The following is a 21,542-nucleotide window of genomic DNA, read 5'->3' on the forward strand; positions in this document are numbered from 1 at the left end:
GCATCATATACACATACGATCTTGAAAATGTGTTTAATTAGCTGACATCAGCAACTTCAAAGCAAGAATATGCAGGCAACTGTACCAAACTTATAATGTTTTCAACTGGCAAACACATGTCATTTATATTGAGATGAATTTCCATCTGAAAATTTGTATTGCAATTGGCAATTCTGGTCATCATTAGTGTCACCACAGGCTTTTCTGAGTGCGTGCGGAACAGATGCATCATCTTCAGTGTGGCACAGAAAAATAAAATCAAAATTCTGAATTTCTCATATTTAAATGTGCAGATGCTGTATCAAATTCCATAACACAGTAAATTATCTAATTATTTCAGTAAGACTATAAATAAATATAACTATACTTCTAGATTCCCCATTTCAAAAATCATTTCTCTCCAGCAACTTTATTTTGTTGTCTGTCAATAAATTTGTACAGTCTGTTTATAGACTAGTACAGGGGTTGGCAACCTATGACATGTCAAGAGTTTTTATGTGGCACTCAAAGGGCAGCCAAAAATCTCAATTTTAAGTGTTACTCTCTTACTGGTGGCACGTGCTCATTTATTTTGTAATTAATCCTGAAAAAAGTAGCACACTATGTAAAATAGGCTGCCAACCCCTGGACAAGTACATTCTGTATTGAGATTTGTACAGTTTGTCTATAAATGTGTAGCTTTTGTCTACATTCAGTGAGATAAAATTGCCACAAATCATAATTTTAATAATCAATTAACATTGATGCCTATATGGATGACACAGGGCCCCCTTCTATATTTCATTATTGTATGCACTGATGAGAACATTATTTTCAATGGTGCATAAACATTATTGCAAAATATCAACAACTGATACCCACAAAAACATAAATAAATTCACTAAAAATGAATATTTTTATTTGCTGTAGATACAGTAAAACCTGCCGTCCTGGTCAAATCTATTTAAGTACATACCCTAAGCACTGTAAGCAACCACTTTCCCTACAAAATGAGCCTCTACAAAACAACAATCTGTTGTTACATAAGGCAATTCTCACCTTCCACAGGCAGCTGCTTAAGACATTCAACAATAGCAATGATTATACAATAGCAAAGACTTGGATTTACTGGAGTCAACTAGAGATAACATCTGCCATTTCTACCTGTGAGGACTCAAAATGAATAAGCCCTATGGTCCACAACTCTCAATTTTTATTCAGTTTCTATATTACTTATCCTGGTACCCTATTTTCTGGCAATGTCAGTTTATATACTTATGCCCACTTTGTTTCCATGGTAACATGGACAATAATGAAAGTAGAAAATTCTACATATAAAGGCACTTCTAAATGACAGGCCTGATGTGTATCAAATTTAGTAGAAATTGTCTTAGAGTTATGCCACAGAAAATGAAAATGTTTACAGTGAAATGGACAAGATTATAGCTATATCCCTCTGTACTAAATAGTCAAGGGGATACAAATGATACTGTGATGTGGATTCTCTGTGTAGTTTTCAGAACTCAGAAATATAAAGTTACTATTCTTAATTTTTCAGAATAAAAATAACAGTATCACAGACGGCAAAAGATATGCCAATATCATGACCTTATCCCTACTAATGACCCTGGCTTTTGAACTAGGGACTTTACTGTTATCTACTGTGTACAGCTGGTAAAACTTCATCAAAATATCTACATGGGTATTAAGAAAAATACAATCTGAATAAGGATGCAACCTAGTGACTGATATTAAATTGATGTGACCTTGACCTAGAATCAGGTGACATGACTGAATACACGAGGCACCATAAAGTCAAGATATATAACAGGCAGAAGTTTACTTCAAAAGTTTAAATTATGAAATTAAAAGTTATAAAGTAGATGAACAGGTCACTAATTTATACATTCCCTTGCTGTGACCTTGACCTTGAGGTGTGGGCATAGCTACTGTATGTGACACAGTTTAGTCATGATATATAAATTATGACTGGTAAAAGTTTCATTAAAAAATTTTCAGTGGTCCCACATTTATACTCCAGTGTCATTCCCCTGCTGCATTTTGTCAAATTTGGTCAAATTCTGCTGAACAAATTTTGAGAAGTCATTTCCATATTTTTGTGTTTAGTAATGGTATCCATATTTGATGGTGGTTCAGCATCATCGGAACAAATTGCAAGACCGTCATGCCAGAATGCTTCCTGTCCACTGAGGTCAAATTCTGTTCAAGTTTAAAGGTATTTCTATTTACAGTAATGGGATCCAAATTTGAAGGCAGCTTGGCAACATTTGAACAAATTTTTAAAGAGCTTCATGGCTGGATGCCTTCTTTCAAATTTGGTCAATTTCTGCCTCAAGTTTTTCAGAACCTCTAATTGTAGCAACTGCAAGTTGTTGATGCCCTATGGACAATAGATGATGCACAAAATAATTACAGACCATACCTTAAACTATCAAGGCTTTGTGGCCAGGTGATCTAAAAATGCAAGTGATGACATTAAATGCAAATTATGTCTCCACTGTTATTCACACAAAAAAACTTGCAGAAAATTTCCTGCAATGGATAAAATTGCAAACAAATATTTCACATTAAAATCAAATATGTTGGTGTCATTATCGAAAATCAATACACTAACGATTCACTGATTTCCTCTCCAGGCAAAATACAAGCAAGGAAATGTAATTCCTGGTCGATTGAAATTACAATCCTATAACTCAATCCATATCCTATATCTCCTTTTGCCCCAACCTTGTCATTAATTGTGCTTGTCCATATTGAATTATCAGAAGGGAAAATGATTTTGCAGTTTCTGTCATATTCCAATTAATCCCCATAAATCATTAATCAACAGATTTCCCTATGGTCCCAGAGGATTGCTAATATTTGTTGAGCTTCTTCCCCTCCAATATACCTGTTATATCACACATTATCTATGACCAGTTTCTGGCAATATTAAAAGCAAATCATTTCAAGAATCAGAAAAGTGCCAACTAAAACCTACAATGTAAGTGGAAACCATAATTGTGTGAATGAAACAAGCTTGCCTGTAAATGCCTCAAAAATGACCAGGTGGATGGGCTACAAAGGGTAACAATGTTAATCCTACCCTAGATATAATGGCTTTTATGCAGAATTTTAAAAACAAGTTTGATGACAAAATAATTTTAAATTCATACTGCACTCAGAGAGCTTTAAAATTCTTGTAAAATTTAGTTTGTCTGTGTATAATACCTATTTCTGAGCTAAATCTAAGTAACTTAAAAGTAATGTTGTTGTTATTGTTGTTATAGGGTTTAACACCAATTTTCAGCACAGGATAGGCTATACATGGCACCCGGTATAAATAGTGGAGGAAGAACCCGGGAAAACCCCAGAACGAACCACCAACCCATGAGAAGCTAATGGCAAGCTTTCTCACATACCCAAATTGGCCAAGCCCGAGAGTTGAACCCATGCAGACAGAGGTGAGATGGCAGTGATCCATAATGGTGAGCACTTTAGACCACTCGGTACCATATATATTCAAGACAAGGCAAGTCAAACTGCAAATGACAAATATCCTGTTCTACTGTAGCATAATGCATCTGCTAATTAGGGTTTTGGTTTTTTGTTCTACTGATGACTCCCATCAAACTGCACAAACTCAGATCTGCCAGTACATGATGCAACACCAGATCTGGGTCTGTGCAGCTTGCAGTTGGACTCATAAGTGAGTAAGTAAGATAAGTATTTCACCTTAGAACTAATTTGCAATCAATTTTCATTACATTTCATTACCATTCTGGGAATGAATTTTGTTTCTATCAAGATAAATGAAACTAAGAAAATAAAATTAATTTCTTGATTATTAATGATGCCAGAGAAGTGTATGTGTGTGTATGTACATGTACATGTGTATGCTCCAGGGTTGCAATGGTCAGATGTATAATTGGCTTTGATTAGTTGACTGCATGTAAACATTTACAAATTAACAAAACTGGTAATTGTGTAAACAAACACGCATATGGTATATCTGATGTTAGCTGACGATATGTCAAAGTACATGTAGTACATTTGGTGGCATTAATGACTTTCATCATGTACATATATGTAACAATACAAAACAATATTTAGACAAACCTAAGGATGTTTTACCTAAAATGTCGTACTCAACAAAGTCAGGTCTTACTAACTGAATCCAGACATATTAAGTAAAAGACATACTGCAAAAGAAACAATCAAAAAATAAGTAAGTTATGTTGTTTAACTAATTAATTATATTGTTATATTCTGTATAGTGGGGCTTGTGTTGTTCTATTCTAAATCTCTGTAAAGATCTCCATTTATTCCATCCATTAATTTCATATTCTAATATTCGCTTGAAACAGTCTATAACACCAAGATCGATTATCCTCTAGACATCGATAACCACCATTTAAAAGGTAACAAACCACCACATGCTAAAATAAAAGTTTCTTCAATCAAGACAAATGCCACTGAAAAACTATATAGTTAAGTGATTTGTAAAATTATCTTCTAAAATGCACACATGAAATCAACTGTTATCTCCATGGCTTTTTGCCTCTGGAAGTGAGTGTGACAAGTCCTAATCTCGCAGATTAGATTCTATCTTCATGTTATCCTTGAGCGGTCATGTTAGAATGCTGACTTGTGGTTTGAGTTTCTCAACCATACATTACAAATACTTTAACAATTAAAACCAAACCATCCAAGACTATTATTTAGAAAACTCATACATGTATAATAAAAACGCTTCTAGATCTATAGTATTGACATCAGCATCAACTTTGGAACAGAAAAATGGGGGGGGGAGACGGGAAAATGGAGATCGCTATGGTTGTACACAATTTACATGTATTCTTTTTGGTGCAACTGTCTCGAAATTAGTTAAAATCCTGTAATAACATGTCCTAAAAGAGACACTGGTCCTGCATGTACAAAAAACAAAATCTCACCCTGTTTATTAAAAAACAAAACCCCACAAAAACAGTACAGTAGCTATCTTTTAAGGCCCTATTGTGATAAATGATAGCTTCATAATAGGAATGACCCTCAAATATGGGGAGACTGGTAAAACTACTACTTTTTCAAGACAAGTTGAACTCGTATCATGGCTCTCATTTAGGTACCACTTTACAAACTAAGTAAGAAGAAAATATTATGTGAAAACAAAAAAAAAAATTATCCAAGAAAATTTCATCCTTCATGAGTAACAATCACATGTCTTATTCTTGTTTTACGTCATAAACTATATGGCTTGCACAGCATCAATCCTTGCTATTTTCCTTGAACAGTGTTATTTTATTGGGGTTTTTTTTTTATTGTCAAGTCTGCTACATATACTTGCATACAAGTTGAGTCCAAATGCAAATAAAATACATTATCTGCCATTACATAATGTGCCAGATCTGGGTCAATGCTGCTTGTTCTGATTGTTAGAACAAACTGCATAGACCAAGATCTGCCAGCACATTATCCAACTGCAGATTGGGGATACATGCAGTCTGCAGTTGGACTCCACTTATAACTGAGCATATACGGTAACTGTTAGCCATCCTTGTACTGTAAATGGGGCATGTATACTGAAAATGTGCTGAGTTGCAAAATAAATGGTCAGGGAAAAAAACTTTGCAGTTTTGACAAAATTAAGTGTCATCTTTTAATTTCAGGCACATGTCTGTCCTGTGAAGTACCATTATTGTGTTTAAAAAAATGGATTCAAGTGCTGCCAAATGAATGTCTTGTCAGTTAATAGTTCAGTTCCTGTGATTACATATAGTAAAACACCTGCCAAGTACATTTGCCAAATCATACTTGTATATCACAGTCCATATACTCTGCATTGTCCAGTTAATTGACTGTCCTTTTCCTCTTTACATTTCAAGGGGTAATTAAACTTTTTCTGACAGTTTTGAGTGTGTTCATTCACCATATTGCCACTCTGACAATGGCATGACAACCCCCTGTGTAGGAAAAGCTTTCCCCTCGTGTTGACTCAAGAACCGCAAGGTGAAATTTGTGTACTTAGTGGCTAAGCAGGATTATGAGTTTGTATTTGCTCGAGAGTTAAGACTTATTTGTCATGTTGTTGTTTTACAAACCTGTGCAAATATCTTAAGGTAGTTCAGCTGAAAGTACCTGGACGTATTACAACTTGCCATTCAAACAAATGCAATTATAGTGGATTTTGGGGGTGAATTTGTGCATGGTTTAACTAAAAAAGTACAAGATGGTTTCTCTGTAAAATCAAAACACACACATTTCATCTGTCAAGTGAAGCAAAGCCAATAAACAGGAGTATTCACCCCACAAGTTGAAGCTTCATTAGATTCCAATTCAATTTTCCATCAAACTGGAATGTCATGATTTAAAATCTTCATCTTCAATGATTTACAATGTCAACCTCACTTTGAAGTGATAATACATTGGAAAACATACACATAAATAAGTTTCTGAACGTAAATATATAACTATTTCTGCTGCTTACAATGCCATAAGCCTCCACTGTCTTCCAATGATGACATTCTTTGTACACTTTGAAAAGCCTTGTTCAAGTAAAGAAAACAACTCAATAACTTATCATAGCAGTAATCCTGCACCTGAAAATTGTTTTATTGCCAAGAGAGTTCCACCTACTTATTTTTAAAATACCATGCTTGCCAAAGAAGAAATATCTCCACCTACTCATTTCCATAGTAAAATTGAAGGTATACTAAAGATTGCTTGAGACATCTCCGCCTACTCATCTGCATAGCAAATGATGGATCACCAAAGAGACAGCTCCACCAACTCTTCTGCATAGTAAATAATGGATCAGCAAAGTGACATCTTTGCCTACTCATATGCATAATAAATGATGGATCACCAGAAAAGAGACAGCTCCACCTACTCATCTGCATAGTAAATGATTGATCACAAAAAGATAGCTCCACCAACTCTTCTGCATAGTAAATGATGGATCACCAAAGTGACATCTTTGCCTACTCATCTGCATAATAAATGATGGATCACCAGAAAAAAGACAGCTCCACCTACTCATCTGCATAGTAAATGATGGATCACCAAAGTGACATCTTTGCCTACTCATCTGCATAGTAAATGATGGATCAATAAAGAGACAGCTCCATCTACTCGTCTGCACAGTAACAGATGGATCACCAGAGAAGAGATCCCATCACAAAGAAGTTGCCTCTATTAGTCACCTCTCACAATACGCTGGAGGGTACATCTGGCTATTTCTACATCTCTTAGTTTTTTTTGTTGCGGAATGGGCTCACTTGCAATCAGCATTTAAATTTCACTTAGAATCTGTCACTCAATAAAAAAAAATTTGTACCAGCTAGACATCACAAGAAGTCTTCTAGTGAAAATGCAATGCTGATATGACTTTCCACCTAAGAGGTGTAACAATAAGATTTTCAAGATGACCACTATGGCAACCACATTCAAACTGGCACTATGGCAACTACATTGGGCATCAAACTGGCACTATGGCAACCACATTGGGCATCAAACTGGCACTATTTTTATTTATGATCAAGACCCATATGAAGTCTTCTGGTGAAAATCCCCTAATGATAAGTCTTTTTGGGGAAAAACATTGCTGACATTACCATCCATTCAAGTGGTGTAGCAATGACAAGATTTTCAAGATGAACATTTATTTAAAAATATAGAGTTTTTAAACTCGATTTAAAAAAAAAGTTCTATCAATAAAACACTGATGCTTCAATTTTATTGTAAGTAATCACAAAATGTCTCCTCACCCTTGAGCAAACATACATGTGCCAATTCTTTCATTGCTCAGTATGAACTTTGGATCTTGATAAATGAGCCGTATCATGTAACTAAGCTTTCCATGCAACTGGGTATGTCTTTCACTTATTTCCTCGCTATCCTTCATCAGATAAATTTGCAAATGATTATGTTAAATTACTGTTTATGTTTAATGATGTTACTTACATCATAATATTAGAAACAGTGGTGAAATGAAATGAACTGACACGCAATCGTGATCACTAGCTTTTATGCAGGATTTTCATGCCTTTTAGCTTCTTTTTATTTCGACCCCCTTTTCTTGATTTGATACAAAAGATATAACTAACATGATAATACAGTGCATGTTAGCTTTAATTAACTGTAACAATGTAACAAACACTTCTGAAAAGCTGCTTATCAAAACACATCTTCCATTTTATTCAGTTCTCACGGAAATGCACGCAACCCATGCTGACAGTTGACTGACACTTTTTAGATCTGCATACATGAGTGTACATCATATTTATGATGATTATACTAAAATATTATTCAAAGATAAAATTCAAACAAACTTTCACACATGAAGACTCTTTAATTGGTATTTATTTCTTGAAGTGTACCTAACATTAGGCATTATCAAGATTTCAAATAACTGATATTTCATTGAACAATATTATGTACAGTATATTGAGTCTTTTTCCATGAAAATCTAATATATTATGTGACTTCTGATTCAAAGTTGCAAATTTAGAGATGTTTATTACAAATTTCCAGATACTAACTCCAACAATTAAACAAACAATATATCAAGATTTAATTTAGCAATGTTGATCACAGTTTTATTTATCTTCAGCAAATAGGTGCTTATTTTGTGGCATTTTCTACCAAAAATGGGATCCACACCTGCCCCTACATTATAAGTGGATTTGTGAGTTATCATTATCCAGCTTTGTTATAATAAGACAGCAGTGTGGTACTTACAGGAGATCAATACATACTTGTTTGATGGATAGTTACATGGATACAAATAAGCGTTCTCAAATCTTTCAGGTGTGTAAATAGATAAATTATTACAAGAATAATCTAATTTCTAAGCCTGACTTTCATTATTGTTGATGTAGTCGTTGTTGTTGTTGTTGTTGTTGTTGTTTTGGGGCTTAACGCCATTTTTCAGCACACGATAGGCTATACATGGCGGCCAGTATTAATGGTGGAGGAAGAACCCGGGAAAACCCCGGAAAGAACCACCGACCCACGAGAAGCTACTGGCAAGCTTTCTCACATACCCACATTGGCTGAATCCTAGACTCGAACCGCCGCAGACAGAGGTGAGATGGCAGTGATCCGTAACGGAGAGCGCTTTAAACCACTCGGCCACTCGGGGCCCCTGATGTAGTCGTACTGATGAAGCTGTTGGTTATTAGCTGTCTTTGCTCTTCGATCTATCTATGCATTCAATGCTTTCTATCAGTTCAGACTCTTTTTTTCTGTCTCATCAGCAATATATATATATTCTTGATAGTGGTATCTATTTGATAAATTTAATAATTACAACAAGTTTTTAAAGTGCAAAATAAGAGACAATTATGCTGTTTATCTGTACAATATTGTAACACAATTTCAAGAAAGTATCCCATATTTTCTTGTACCTTATTTGTAATCTTTTGTTGTGATATTATGTTCCTATATTTGAAGGCAAGTTCATATCTCCTAATGACATGCTTCATTTCCAGTCAGCTTGCCATAGGCTGACTATCATCAAATTTGTCCAGGTATTTTGTGCATTTCAAGCACTTTGCTAACTCTTTCAGATAATATGATGTGGTGTGGTGTGGTGTGATGTTTAATGACATGATGTGACGCAATGTGTTGCAATATATAATATAATATAATATAATATAATATAATATAATATAATATAATATAATATAATGTTACACCTACCTGATAGTACTGAATCTGCACACTGCCAAAAGTCAATCTGTAATAATAATAATAACATTAATAATTATTATATTATTATTATTATTAATATTAATAACAACATCAAAACTTTAATGTATGTAACACAAACATTTGTGATTTTTCACTTGGTCCCACCTACCCAAAAATCTGTGATCCTAAGACCTAAGTCACAGAGGATAAAAAAAAACTAACCAGTATCCATTTTTAGTTGCATATATGAAATCATCCTTTCATTACCAATTGGTGTATATATAGTTATAAATGCCTACCCTTGGGAAATGATCCAGGGCCCTGGTTTGGAGGAACATATGACTGTATCTCCTCATACCAACTGACAAGGCAGTAAAGTGGGAATCTTGAGAGTTTCAAAATTGTGACCATAAGGCATGTCCACTACCCCAAGGACATCACCCACAATTCATACTGGATAAATATCTCATTTAATTTGCACATGTCCCTTAAACCTATATAAGGTTACTGAGTGGAGATCTCAAGTTTCCAAGTAATGACAGTGGGGTACCAATACCACACTCTTGGGGTACGAACCAGTGTTGTAATCCAAAACCTGCTATATCATACCCCTGGCTTTGGCAAATGACACATGTCAACTTTCAGACCTTGACCTACTTTACTTACACTATTATTTCAGATTTTGAAACAAGAATGCCACAGCCTGTATGACAAGCCTATATTCAAAATATTGCTTAACATGCAACCTTGAAAACAATGTCAAAAATTTAATCAAGTATGTCCAAAATGAACAGTCTAGCTTTATGACGATTCATTGCATGGCATGAACAGAAGTCGTCAAGTAATCAAGAAAATCTAATAACATTTTTAAATGTAACTAAAACCTTCCTGCAAATTTTCTAACTGTAATCAAGCAGAGTTCAACACTATCTGAATCAAATATCACCAGGCCATCTATAGATTTTTTTCCTGAATGAAATTTTTTGAAGGTTCATTTAATCATTACTGAGCAGAATTAAATATCATTTTGGCTTAGAAAATGTATATTTTTAAAAAACTCAAAAGCTATTTCTATTCTGAAGCTTTCATATAACAGCTGAAAATATGACTTTTTACTAAACCAAAGGATGTGCCACTATAAACAAGTACAATTACTGAAATTTATATAAAATTATGTGTAACTCATTTAAATTTACAGTATAAAAATGTAAACCTTACTCTGCTTAACTGCACATGTTGGTATAAAGAAAGTTTTTTTTAAAAAGGGTTATCTTAGATTTACAATATTCCCATAAAAAATATATACCTTTATATAGAAGAAGCAATGGATTGGGGAGGGGTCAACTAATGCAAGTGTTAGGGAACATTTTTTCCCAGCATTCCTGCTTGAGCTGAAATATCAGATATTTGTTCCTGTCCTCCTTATAATCAAAGTACACATTTTACCACACTACCTAGGAGTTACTAAAAAAAAAACAACAACACATTCACCCTCCCCAAATCTATTCATGCTTAATACAAGTAGGGCCTTAAACCTGCTATCAGCACTCCCAACATATTTTCATGACCTAAACCCAATTTAGTATCAAGCATGTGTTGGGTGCCTGTGTAAAAAGCAAAATTGGCTCCCTTTGCAACATGTTCTGGACTGACAACAAGTAGGCACAATAGGCAAAACATTGGCTGTGCCAAGGAAAAGTAAATGATAACTGAATAAACCCAACAAACCAATATTAAGCTTCTGAGCTTGTTAAGGGTAGAAAATGTAACCATATATTTAGTCTCAAGGCGCAAATGAGCAGGGACAAGTAAGAAGTAAAGTTTTCCTTGACACAGCCAATTTGTTTCATGATAAGTACCAGAAGACAAGTGGTTTTGCTGAGCCCTGCTTAAATCAGGTTGCAGTACTAGCATTAGTACCCCAGCTGCCTTCATTGACTACTTGGATACTATATCTATCAACAGAGCTGCTGGGTGCTTTTTTTTCCCAACACTCTGCTCATGTTCTAACAATGTATACTTATACTACAGAACTAAGTTTCCTTAATTTATTACACCTAAAATTCAAAGAGTCCTCTAAACAATCAAAACAAAATAAGCTCTCATTCGGAATACAGCATTTGACTGGATGAAAACAACACAAATACAGAAAAAGTTACTTGCCATACAGACATTCATACCTTGTAAGAAGTGAAACAAACTGTTTGGCAACTTTAGCTGTAACTTTCTTGCTCCATTAACAAGTATAGGATTGCTTCATTGCCTCAAACAACACTACCATGTCAGAAAAGTGACTGCAATGTCTTCCTTTCCAGTAACATGAGCTCCACAAAAACCCATTCCCACAACCACAAACCTCATCTCCACCCTGGGGGTCACTTATGTCAGAAACATGGTGCCATATATATATATATATATATATATATATATATATATATATATATATATATATATATATATATATATATATATATAAAGAGAGACAGACAGACAGACAGATAGATAGATAGATAGATAGATAGATAGATAGATAGATAGATAGATAGATAGATAAACACCTTCCAGGTCTCATCAACACAAAGCCACATGCCAATATGAAGAAGAAAATAAAAACATAACAAAGTTAAGTGATGTTATACTGAGGGAACCAAGTCAGAAGTACGGGCAATCTGGAGCATCAAGTCCTATAAATGACATCCTGGAATGCTGGAAATAAAGCTCACTCAAGGTGTCATGAATCTAATGCCAAATCCAACTGAAATCCAACATATTTTGGTGCTGTTAACATGCAGAAGCCAAATTCAGGAGGAAAAATCTAGGAGCATGAAGTTTCAGAAATGAGTTTAAACCAGGACCATACACATGCAGATTTATGAAACAATGCTTAAACCAAAAATTACATCATAACATGCTAAATGTTTATTGAGACTTATAGTTACAGGGCACAAAACTATTGTCAATGTATGCCATTTATAGTTATAGGACTCAACACCATTGCCAATGTATGCCATTTATAGTTATAGGACTCAACACCATTGCCAATGTACGCCATTTATAGTTATAGGACTCAACACCATTGCCAATGTACGCCATTTATAGTTACAAGACTCAACACCATTGCCAATGTATGCCATTTATAGTTACAGAAGTCAGAAAACTATTGTCAATGTATGCCATTTATAGTCATAGGACTAAAAACCATTGTCAATGTACGCCATTTATACTTATGCTAACCTTCATGAAGGTACATGATTGATAACTAAAAGTTGAATGCAAATATTATTTTTCTTCTTTTAGTAAAACTGGCCTTGACCTTTGACATTTTAATTCCAATATCCTCTTGTACCCCAAGTGAAAAAACAAACAAAAAATTAATAGTTGAGAATATGAATTCTTGTGCAGATACCATTTATCTGCTTTCAGCCAGTGAACTAGACCTTTAAACTTTCTAGCCTGAGATCAATAGTAATTTGCATTACCTAAAATGCAAGCCATCCATAATGTTTGGTTATTATTGATTATAGAGAACTCTAGTTATTGTGAAGAAACCACATTTTGTTCTTTCAATCACAATTACCTTAACCTTTAACATTTAGACCCCAAAACTGATAGAGGTATTACTTACATGAAGTGCATTGTTTGGTAGCTATATAAGGTGAAGAACAAGTTACTGTGCCGATGTTAGTTTTTCTATTAATCAGTGTTCTTTTGAATCAATAGAATTTTTTCTTACCCAAGTGCAATAACTCCAGAAAGTCTGGCATATGTACATAGCATAGAACTCAAGGTTACAAGGGGAAGCCATTTTTGTTCTTTTAGTCTGTGACGTTTACTTTGCCCCCTCCCACCAAAATGGACAGGATTATAGCTTACCCAAAGTGTAAGCTATCCTCATTTTCTGTCAACAGTAGATGGTAGATAATTAGATTTATTGTGCAGAAACAAGACTGGTAATTGAAAAACAGATGTAAAGAACATCAAAACATTATAAACACTGTTATAGTGGATATATATATATATATATATATATATATATATATATATATATATATATATATATATATATATATATATAAAAGACTACTGCTGATGTGACTTTTGTTAAAATCTTAAGATTTCTATATTTTCACAACCAAATCTACCTGAATGGTATAATACATCAACATAATAAACGGTAACTTCTCTAAAAAAATTAGTTTAAGTACAAGATTGAGAAAATATTTAAAAAATTAATTTTCCAGACATTTCATCGATATTATGGTTTAAACCAATCCCATCCAAATCTTACACACATTTAAATGTTTTTCCCATGATGAATGTCTACAATGTGCAGCAATGGAGACAGAACCCATGCATGTTTTCAATCTTCCTAGACAAGATGGTTTAAAATGCCAATGACACAGCTGAGGAAATAGTCAGAAATCTTCATAAATCACAATATAACTGACAATGGAATGTTTTAACAGTCTCTGCAACCTCTCCAATCTGATGCTGAAGAGCCATGGGGAGCCTTTTAACATTAGTAATGAATTACCTGACACATGCAGGCTGCAAAACTCTTCTACAATCCTCATGTACTTGTCATTAATGAGATTTTCATAAAATTGTGCAATATTCAACTTTTTTCTTTATAATTCATATATGATTCTGCACACATATGATTAAACTCCAATAATCCAAGGTACTTACATAGATAGGAATGAACAAACCAGGGTCCCTTATATTATGCTCAAACACAATGTTTTTGATGAAGCCTGGAATTTGTGTGAGATTGGATCCAGATTGTCTATTTATTTTTTGTTTGTTTGCCACTGTGCTACATGTAGTTTCCAATTATAAAATTTCCAGAAGTTTTGTCCAAAATCTGAATTGGTGTTGGAAATCACAAAATATGTTTCTTATGTTCAAAAGGATAATAAAGGTATACGAATTAAGCAAAGAAGACTACATCTTAAAGGTCAGTAACCATCTAAGAAAATGAGTAACCATGGCTACTTGAGCATCCACTAATGGACTAACATATATATAACTTCATCTTCGGCATTTGTGTCACATGTTCACATTATTTTAATACAAATGTGAATATATCACACTTTTCAAGTTCACTGAATATTACACTTTGCAGCAAAATAGTCCAGAACATGCCATCATAAATTCTGATGCCTTTAATGTGACTGAATATCATGACAGTTAATGTATGTACATCATGATTCAAAGTAATGTGCCATGTGAATTAGGTTTGCTCCTATTTGAAAAGGTGGTATTAAAAGTACCATTACTTGGAAGCAGTCCAAGTTCCTTTTCTTACAGTCCAATCTACTCTAAATCATCAAACAAATTGAACTCATTCAGCCTCATTCATTTTCACCTGAAATAGGGGTAGGAAATGTATTTGGAGGTTAATTCTGAATACATCCAAATACATCTGCTTCCAAGAGATTTTTGTTTAGCTGGATTCCAAGTTGCATTAGAAACATCATTTTTATTGGCTATTTTGCTCACCAATGTGCAAGAGTAGTTCTTTTTCTTTTTGTTCTTTTTTTTCCTTATTGGCCCCATCATTTTCATGTCCTGACCACTTTTTATCCCAGTTCTCAAAGTTATCCTACTTTTTGCAGAGGTCTGCCCCTCCATGTGCAGTTCAGTCCGGTCTGTCTTGTATCTCAGGCCAAAAAAGTCTAAAATGCAGACACAAAATCCAGCTCCAACAATTGGCCAATTTTTGGTGCAAAATAACAGGTCTCAAAAATTATTTTTTCCCTCTGCATTTTGTAATACAAGTAAAAAGTCCAGATTATATGGTATTATTGTAGAGCTAAATCTGTCTACTTGTCTGTAATACCACACACTTTGGTGTATTTTAAATGACCTTGACACTAAATAGCACTGAAGCAGGGTACAACCTCATTGTGCCTAAAGGTGGCACTGGGTCTTAATGAGTTAAGGCCACTGTATTTAACTTTATTGTAACTGTATGATGAACAAGTACATGTACCACCAAAGACCATTATATAACATATATATGGTTTCAAATTGCATCACAAAATGGTATATGGTGTTGCATCTAAATATAGCAATATGTTGTTGTTGTTGTGAGGTTTAACACCATTTTTCAGCACAAGATAGGCTATACATGGTGGCCAGTATTAATGGTGGAGGAAGAACCTGGGAAAACCCGGAAAAGAACCACCGACCCACATGAAGCTACTGGCAAGTTTTCTCACATACCCACATTGGCCGAACCCTAGACTCGAACCCACGCAGACAGAGGTGAGATGGTAGTGATCTGTAACGGTCAGCACTTTAGACCACTCGGCCACTCAGGGCCCCTACAGCAATATGAAAAGCCTCAAAAGTGGCCAAAGAAAATTCCTCTTGTATATGCTTTAACAATTCCACACCATTCATTCTCCATTAATGCAAACATTATGCAATGAATTGCTCCTCTAATGGTCAAGGATGCTCATAAAAAGTGTCCCATGGTTTCTTCTTGCATAGGCATGCATGCTCTAACTTTCCTGCTAATTTTCGACAAGTTGTTATGGAGTTTAATGCCATTTTTCAGCACAAAATTGGCTATACATGGCAGCCAGTATAACTGGCAGAGGAAGAACCTGGGAAAACCCCATGAAAAGCCATTTAACCCATGAGATGCTACCTGCAAGCTATCTCACACACCCACTGGCCAAGCCCATGACTCCAACCCACACAGACAGAGGTGAGACGGCAGTGATCCATAACAGTAAGTGCTGCAGACCATTCAGCCACTTGGGGCCCTTTTTTGGATAATGTACTATTTGTGCAATTTTTTTTGTAAGGATGCAAATTTCTGTCGATCTATAACAAGCAAATTAATTTGGGCCAGAGAACAATTAGATTTATGGGGAAAGCTGCTTGTTAAATTGCTATAGTGCAGTGATTTCTAATGTCTGCATCAGGAGAGGAAGTGATTCTTAATTAAGCCTTCGTTTACTTAGCCGTTAGACAACTAGAAAAGGGACAGTTACCTTCGATTTTATATCGGAACTGTCAGAAGCTGAGTTTTTCTAGACCTGTTGTTTGGAATTCTACAAGTCATGCTGACCGCAATATTGGCACCTGGTTATAAAAGGTGGTTAATATATTTAATCCTGATTGGTTACGCTAAATAAGGGGTGTGATTCCCACATGAAAAATCCTTGGGGTTAAATTGCCCTCATCGAGAAAGTATAGCCAGTCTGCAATTTTCCTGCAAGAGTGTAGATATAAGGGACTCCGAGAGAAAATCTGGAAGAAATTCTCTCGTAAAACATTGGTCAAAGGAAAAGGATGTCTGGAAAGTCAGTGGACACAATTTTGGTGGTAGAAGCGAACAAAGCTTGAAAGCACAAGGTATCTGCACCAATTTCATGCAGTTCATTGATACCAATATAATGATTTGCTTGAATTGTTTATATTTGCATAAATTTAGTTGTTTAAATCCGCAGATCAATTCTCTTGATATGAGTGTAACTGTGTTGAGTTCATGTATCTAATTTGTACAATGATCTTTATATAAGTTTGATGAATTGTTTTAATTTGTAATCTTGATTGTTATAGGAATCTAAGAATTTCATGCATTACTTTAGTTGATATGAGTTATGAGAATCTGTGTGAATTCACCAATCTTAGGTGATTTCACGTATGGTAAAGACTTGAATGTGTGTATTCACTGAAAATAATGTAGTTAAGCCATATAATGAATTTCATTCATTCATTTGTGTAACTGAGACAAGAATGGAACCGTTATGTCTCGTGTAATGTTAGGGAATCAGTAATGAAATAGCCATTAGGAAATACATTAGTCTTGTGAAACTAGGTTTGTTTATGATCTACCATGTTTAGCTTGACCAGATAGCCTTAGATCTGTCTGAATACCTATAGAATGATATCTAACATTATTAATGAGAGGGGAGTAATGACCTGTTCCCAGCAGGACAACTGACAGATATTTAGGTTGCTTGTTTATTTTGTAAAGAGAAATAGGTCCACGAATGTATTCACAGATGTATACACTGATGTATCCAAGTATCTATATACTTACGTATCCACCTACCCACACAAAGTCTAAGGGCTGAAAAGAGGCAAGACAGTAGGGAAGTCAAAAAGGGAAAAGGCGAAAGGGCCTAGAACAACCACCATAGTGAAGTTTTAGTGGACTGGAATAAGCAGGTTATGAAGTTGTACAAGGCAATGACTTGATCGTTCACTCAAACTAATTCTATCATTTAAAACAGATCAGTTATTTATATCAATATATTTGTGTTCAGAATTTGGTGAAAGATTTATTCCAAAAGAAGTGTTATCTTCCTAATGTAATGTATTATCCCAGTTGTTTATGTAATTGAATAAATTTTCATTTTTCCATGTACAGGGGCTCATGTCATTCTGTTCCATTATATCTGCTCAGATCTCTATTTATTCCATCTATAATTTCACACTTTATTTTAATATTTACTCGATCCGGGCAACAACTATACCGAGGGCGATCACACTCTAGATAATGATAGCCAAATAAAGTGGACACCTTGTAAGAAGGTACAACCTCATAATAGCACCACCACCAATAGCAACCGCTACAGTGTGGAAGAGGGATCCAGAAAAAATTACACAAATTAAACTGCTACATTGTTTTTAACATTTTACAAGGTTTTTTTAAAATAGTTTTCTGCATTACAAAATGTCATAATTGTTTTAGGAAAATATTTTGATTGCCAATTATGAAGCAGATGACAGCAAAACAAGGCTGTTCTACGGTGACCAGACTCTTCCTGCATCCTTCCAGCATCCTACCAATTTCTGCCCAATCCATTGGTGTATAAAATTTACATTATACGAGCCATGAACTTCAGAGGATGAATTGTAAGCATACTCTCTGGATGATTGGGGGGAAAAAATGGTATGAAATAATTTAATCCCATTACAGATCACTGCCATCTCACCTCTGTCTGCATGGGTTCGAGTCTCTGATTCGGCCAATGTGGGTATGTGAGAAAGCTTGCCAGTAGCTTCTTGTGGGTCAGTGGTTCTTTCCTGGGTTTTCCCTGGGTTCATCCTCCACCATTTATACTGGCTGCCATGTATAGCCTATTTTGTGATGAAAAATGTTATTAAAACCTACAACAACAACAACTTGATGTGTCAAAAAACTTTTGACTATTTTTGACAAATAGGAATAGATGTGGCACTGTAAATCCATTACAGCATCTCATGACTACAGTAAAGTCAAGTTAATAATGAATGACTGTGAATATTAACAAAATGTAAACATCCTAAAAAGCTACTGCTTTTCTTTTCAGGGGAAAAATGACTCAACCACAAAGCTAAACTGAAATCAATGAAACATGAAATACAGATCTCCGTGACCACTGACAGACTCAAAATGCTACACATACACATTACATGCAAACAGTGCATGAAACGCAGACATAAATGCAAAACGTAACCACAGGCCACTATAGCATAAAATACAGTTCAAACTGACCTACTTTATAGGAAAAATGTTTCATTCTGTAAAAGGTATCCTTGGACATAAATGTTTGGCCATGCAGCCAAACATGTGGTAAACAAAACCTAGATTGTCAGATGGAGATATGGAAGAATGGATAACAGGAATAACACTACATGTGCCTTTAACATGATAACAGGCACATATTTTATTCATATAATCTGATTTTAAAATAAGCATTTGAAAAATCCATGCATTAATTAAATCTGTGTTTATCATAAACATATTCCATTGTCTTTAATGAAAATGTATTATCAATACAGCTGTGTACTCTGCATACTGTGAGCAAGCACCTGCCTTTTCAGTATGATTACTGCAGTTATTAACTTGACATATGGAATCAATAAAAGAGATATGGATTTTTAAATGGATTGTCCATAAAATGTATATGCCCTTGAACTGGTCTACCCTGAAATCACATCATATTTTAATGCATAATGTAAATAAAGCTGTATCCCTGAAATTACAAGATTGAAGGGATGTGTGGAATAGAGAAGCTCAATTATTATATTTAAGTAACTTTAGTATTGAAAAGTGACACAAAAATGGATGTGATGCAATTTTCAAGTTTTATCACCAGCAAAGCCTGTGGTGTTCGTGCAAGTAGGACAATGACCCGAGTAGTACCAGAGACACTGCATGATAATAAAAGCTGATAGTTCCAAAATCTGAAAGATGTTACCCTGATGATGAAATAGCAAACTTCATAAATATTGTCCAACCACTGACTCACAACAAATCCCAGAGTTCTGATCACTTAATTTCATGAATAAATTTATGCATGCATTAACAGTCAGTTGGGCAGGATTAAACCTCTTTCAATTTGTTTCTTCACCATCCCCCCTCCCTACCCACCCCCAAACAAAAGGTGTGGGGATGATTGTGTTAACATTACTGCAAAAATAAACACTTTCTTTGCTGATCCTGTCTTTAATGTGTGTGAAATTGTGTGGTACTGAATGGTAACTATGATTTAGCCATCAACTGGGAAAACACTACATTTGCCTTATCAGATGAGCTGTATATGGCAATAATGGGATTATTTCCTTGTTATTGACATGCAGATGAAATTGTCACTAGTCATGACAAGTGGAGTTGCATGTCCTGTGTCTACCTAACATGTCAACATCATGAGATGGTTTCATGGGCAAAACAATATTATGTACAAGGATAAGTCTAAAAAATAAAAAATTTTTTTTTAAAATTCATTATTCCAAATGCCAGTTTTGCTTCATCAAGTAGTACCCCTTTTCTGAGCTCTGTCACAGGATCACAGTTCATCACAAACTGAACTAGATGGCTTCATGTCAGCAGGAAGTACAATGTAAAGGATTTAATTGTTAGTTATCTGATCCAATACTCAGGCTTGTTCTAGATACGATATTCCTTGCACAAGGAAATTGCTCTATTTCTTTGGTATTGAAGATAACATTGTAATGCCTTCCAAATTTAAGCAAAGCTATGAAATCAGTAATCAAATATTTTTAAAGCATTCATGCAGTGCAAAACAAAGGTATTGTGACCAAAATGAGTCCTACACCCACCAAACCAATGAGAGATCTTCTAACGATGTGTGTAATGAAAATATATATATCATACTGGAGGCGGCATATCATAAACTGTATCATCTGGATCCAGCAGTATTTGCACTACCCAAAAATACCAGGCTCTGTCAGTTTTAAAAATAAGAGCTGGCCATGTCAGGCTGGGTACTTCCCCCTCTCCCAAATAAAACAAAGAAACAAACAAAAACAATTTGATGGAAATAAATGTGGATGAGAGAGGGGATGGGGAAATTGGACAAAATGGGAATGGAGAAACCCCAAAACATTAAAAATCCCAAATGGAACCATTACTCAACGTAATTTCACAATCTGTGACAATACATTAAATCCTGCAAAGGATAACAGTCAAACATGGCTGGCAGAACATATTATAACAATAAAACTTACAGGCTCAGCAAATTAAGTCAACAGTTGCTGACATACAGGTTTTAAAATGGTACACTTGGTGGCAATATACTGCAATACATTCTTTGATATCCCAATACTATTTCAGCTGCCAATACTCATCACCAATAGCCACAAATGACAGTTTGATATTTGCGTTGTTAATGTTTAATGCAAACCTTTCTCCAAACAGCACTAAAGCTAAAGTGTTTGTAAACACATCTCCCTATGCCTCGAGTTTTGTCCCACCCAAAACCTATCACCCTAGGACTAATCCCAGAGTACATAAATATTATAAGTTGGATATAAATCAGCCTCCAAACCCATATTGGTATGCATGTTAATAAACTGCACACATTCCAATACACTTTCTTGTCAGCACATGGATAGACCAA

The 21,542-nt window shown here is 34.9% G+C and overlaps 1 protein-coding gene across 1 annotated transcript in view; it reads right to left on the bottom strand.

The window, feature by feature from the left end:
- The window catches only part of LOC149779321 (reversion-inducing cysteine-rich protein with Kazal motifs-like), a 202,770-nt gene that overhangs the window by 142,709 nt on the left and 38,519 nt on the right, over nucleotides 1–21,542 (bottom strand). The window contains exon 4 of the mRNA XM_089939933.1: nucleotides 9,682–9,718. Coding sequence (XP_089796059.1) covers nucleotides 9,682–9,718 — 37 coding nt within the window. The remainder of the gene's footprint in view (nucleotides 1–9,681; nucleotides 9,719–21,542) is intronic.

This window comes from Sinohyriopsis cumingii, chromosome 17 (assembly GCF_028554795.1).
Source record: "Sinohyriopsis cumingii isolate HCF-2022 chromosome 17, ASM2855479v2, whole genome shotgun sequence".
Classification (NCBI taxonomy): domain Eukaryota; kingdom Metazoa; phylum Mollusca; class Bivalvia; order Unionida; family Unionidae; genus Sinohyriopsis; species Sinohyriopsis cumingii.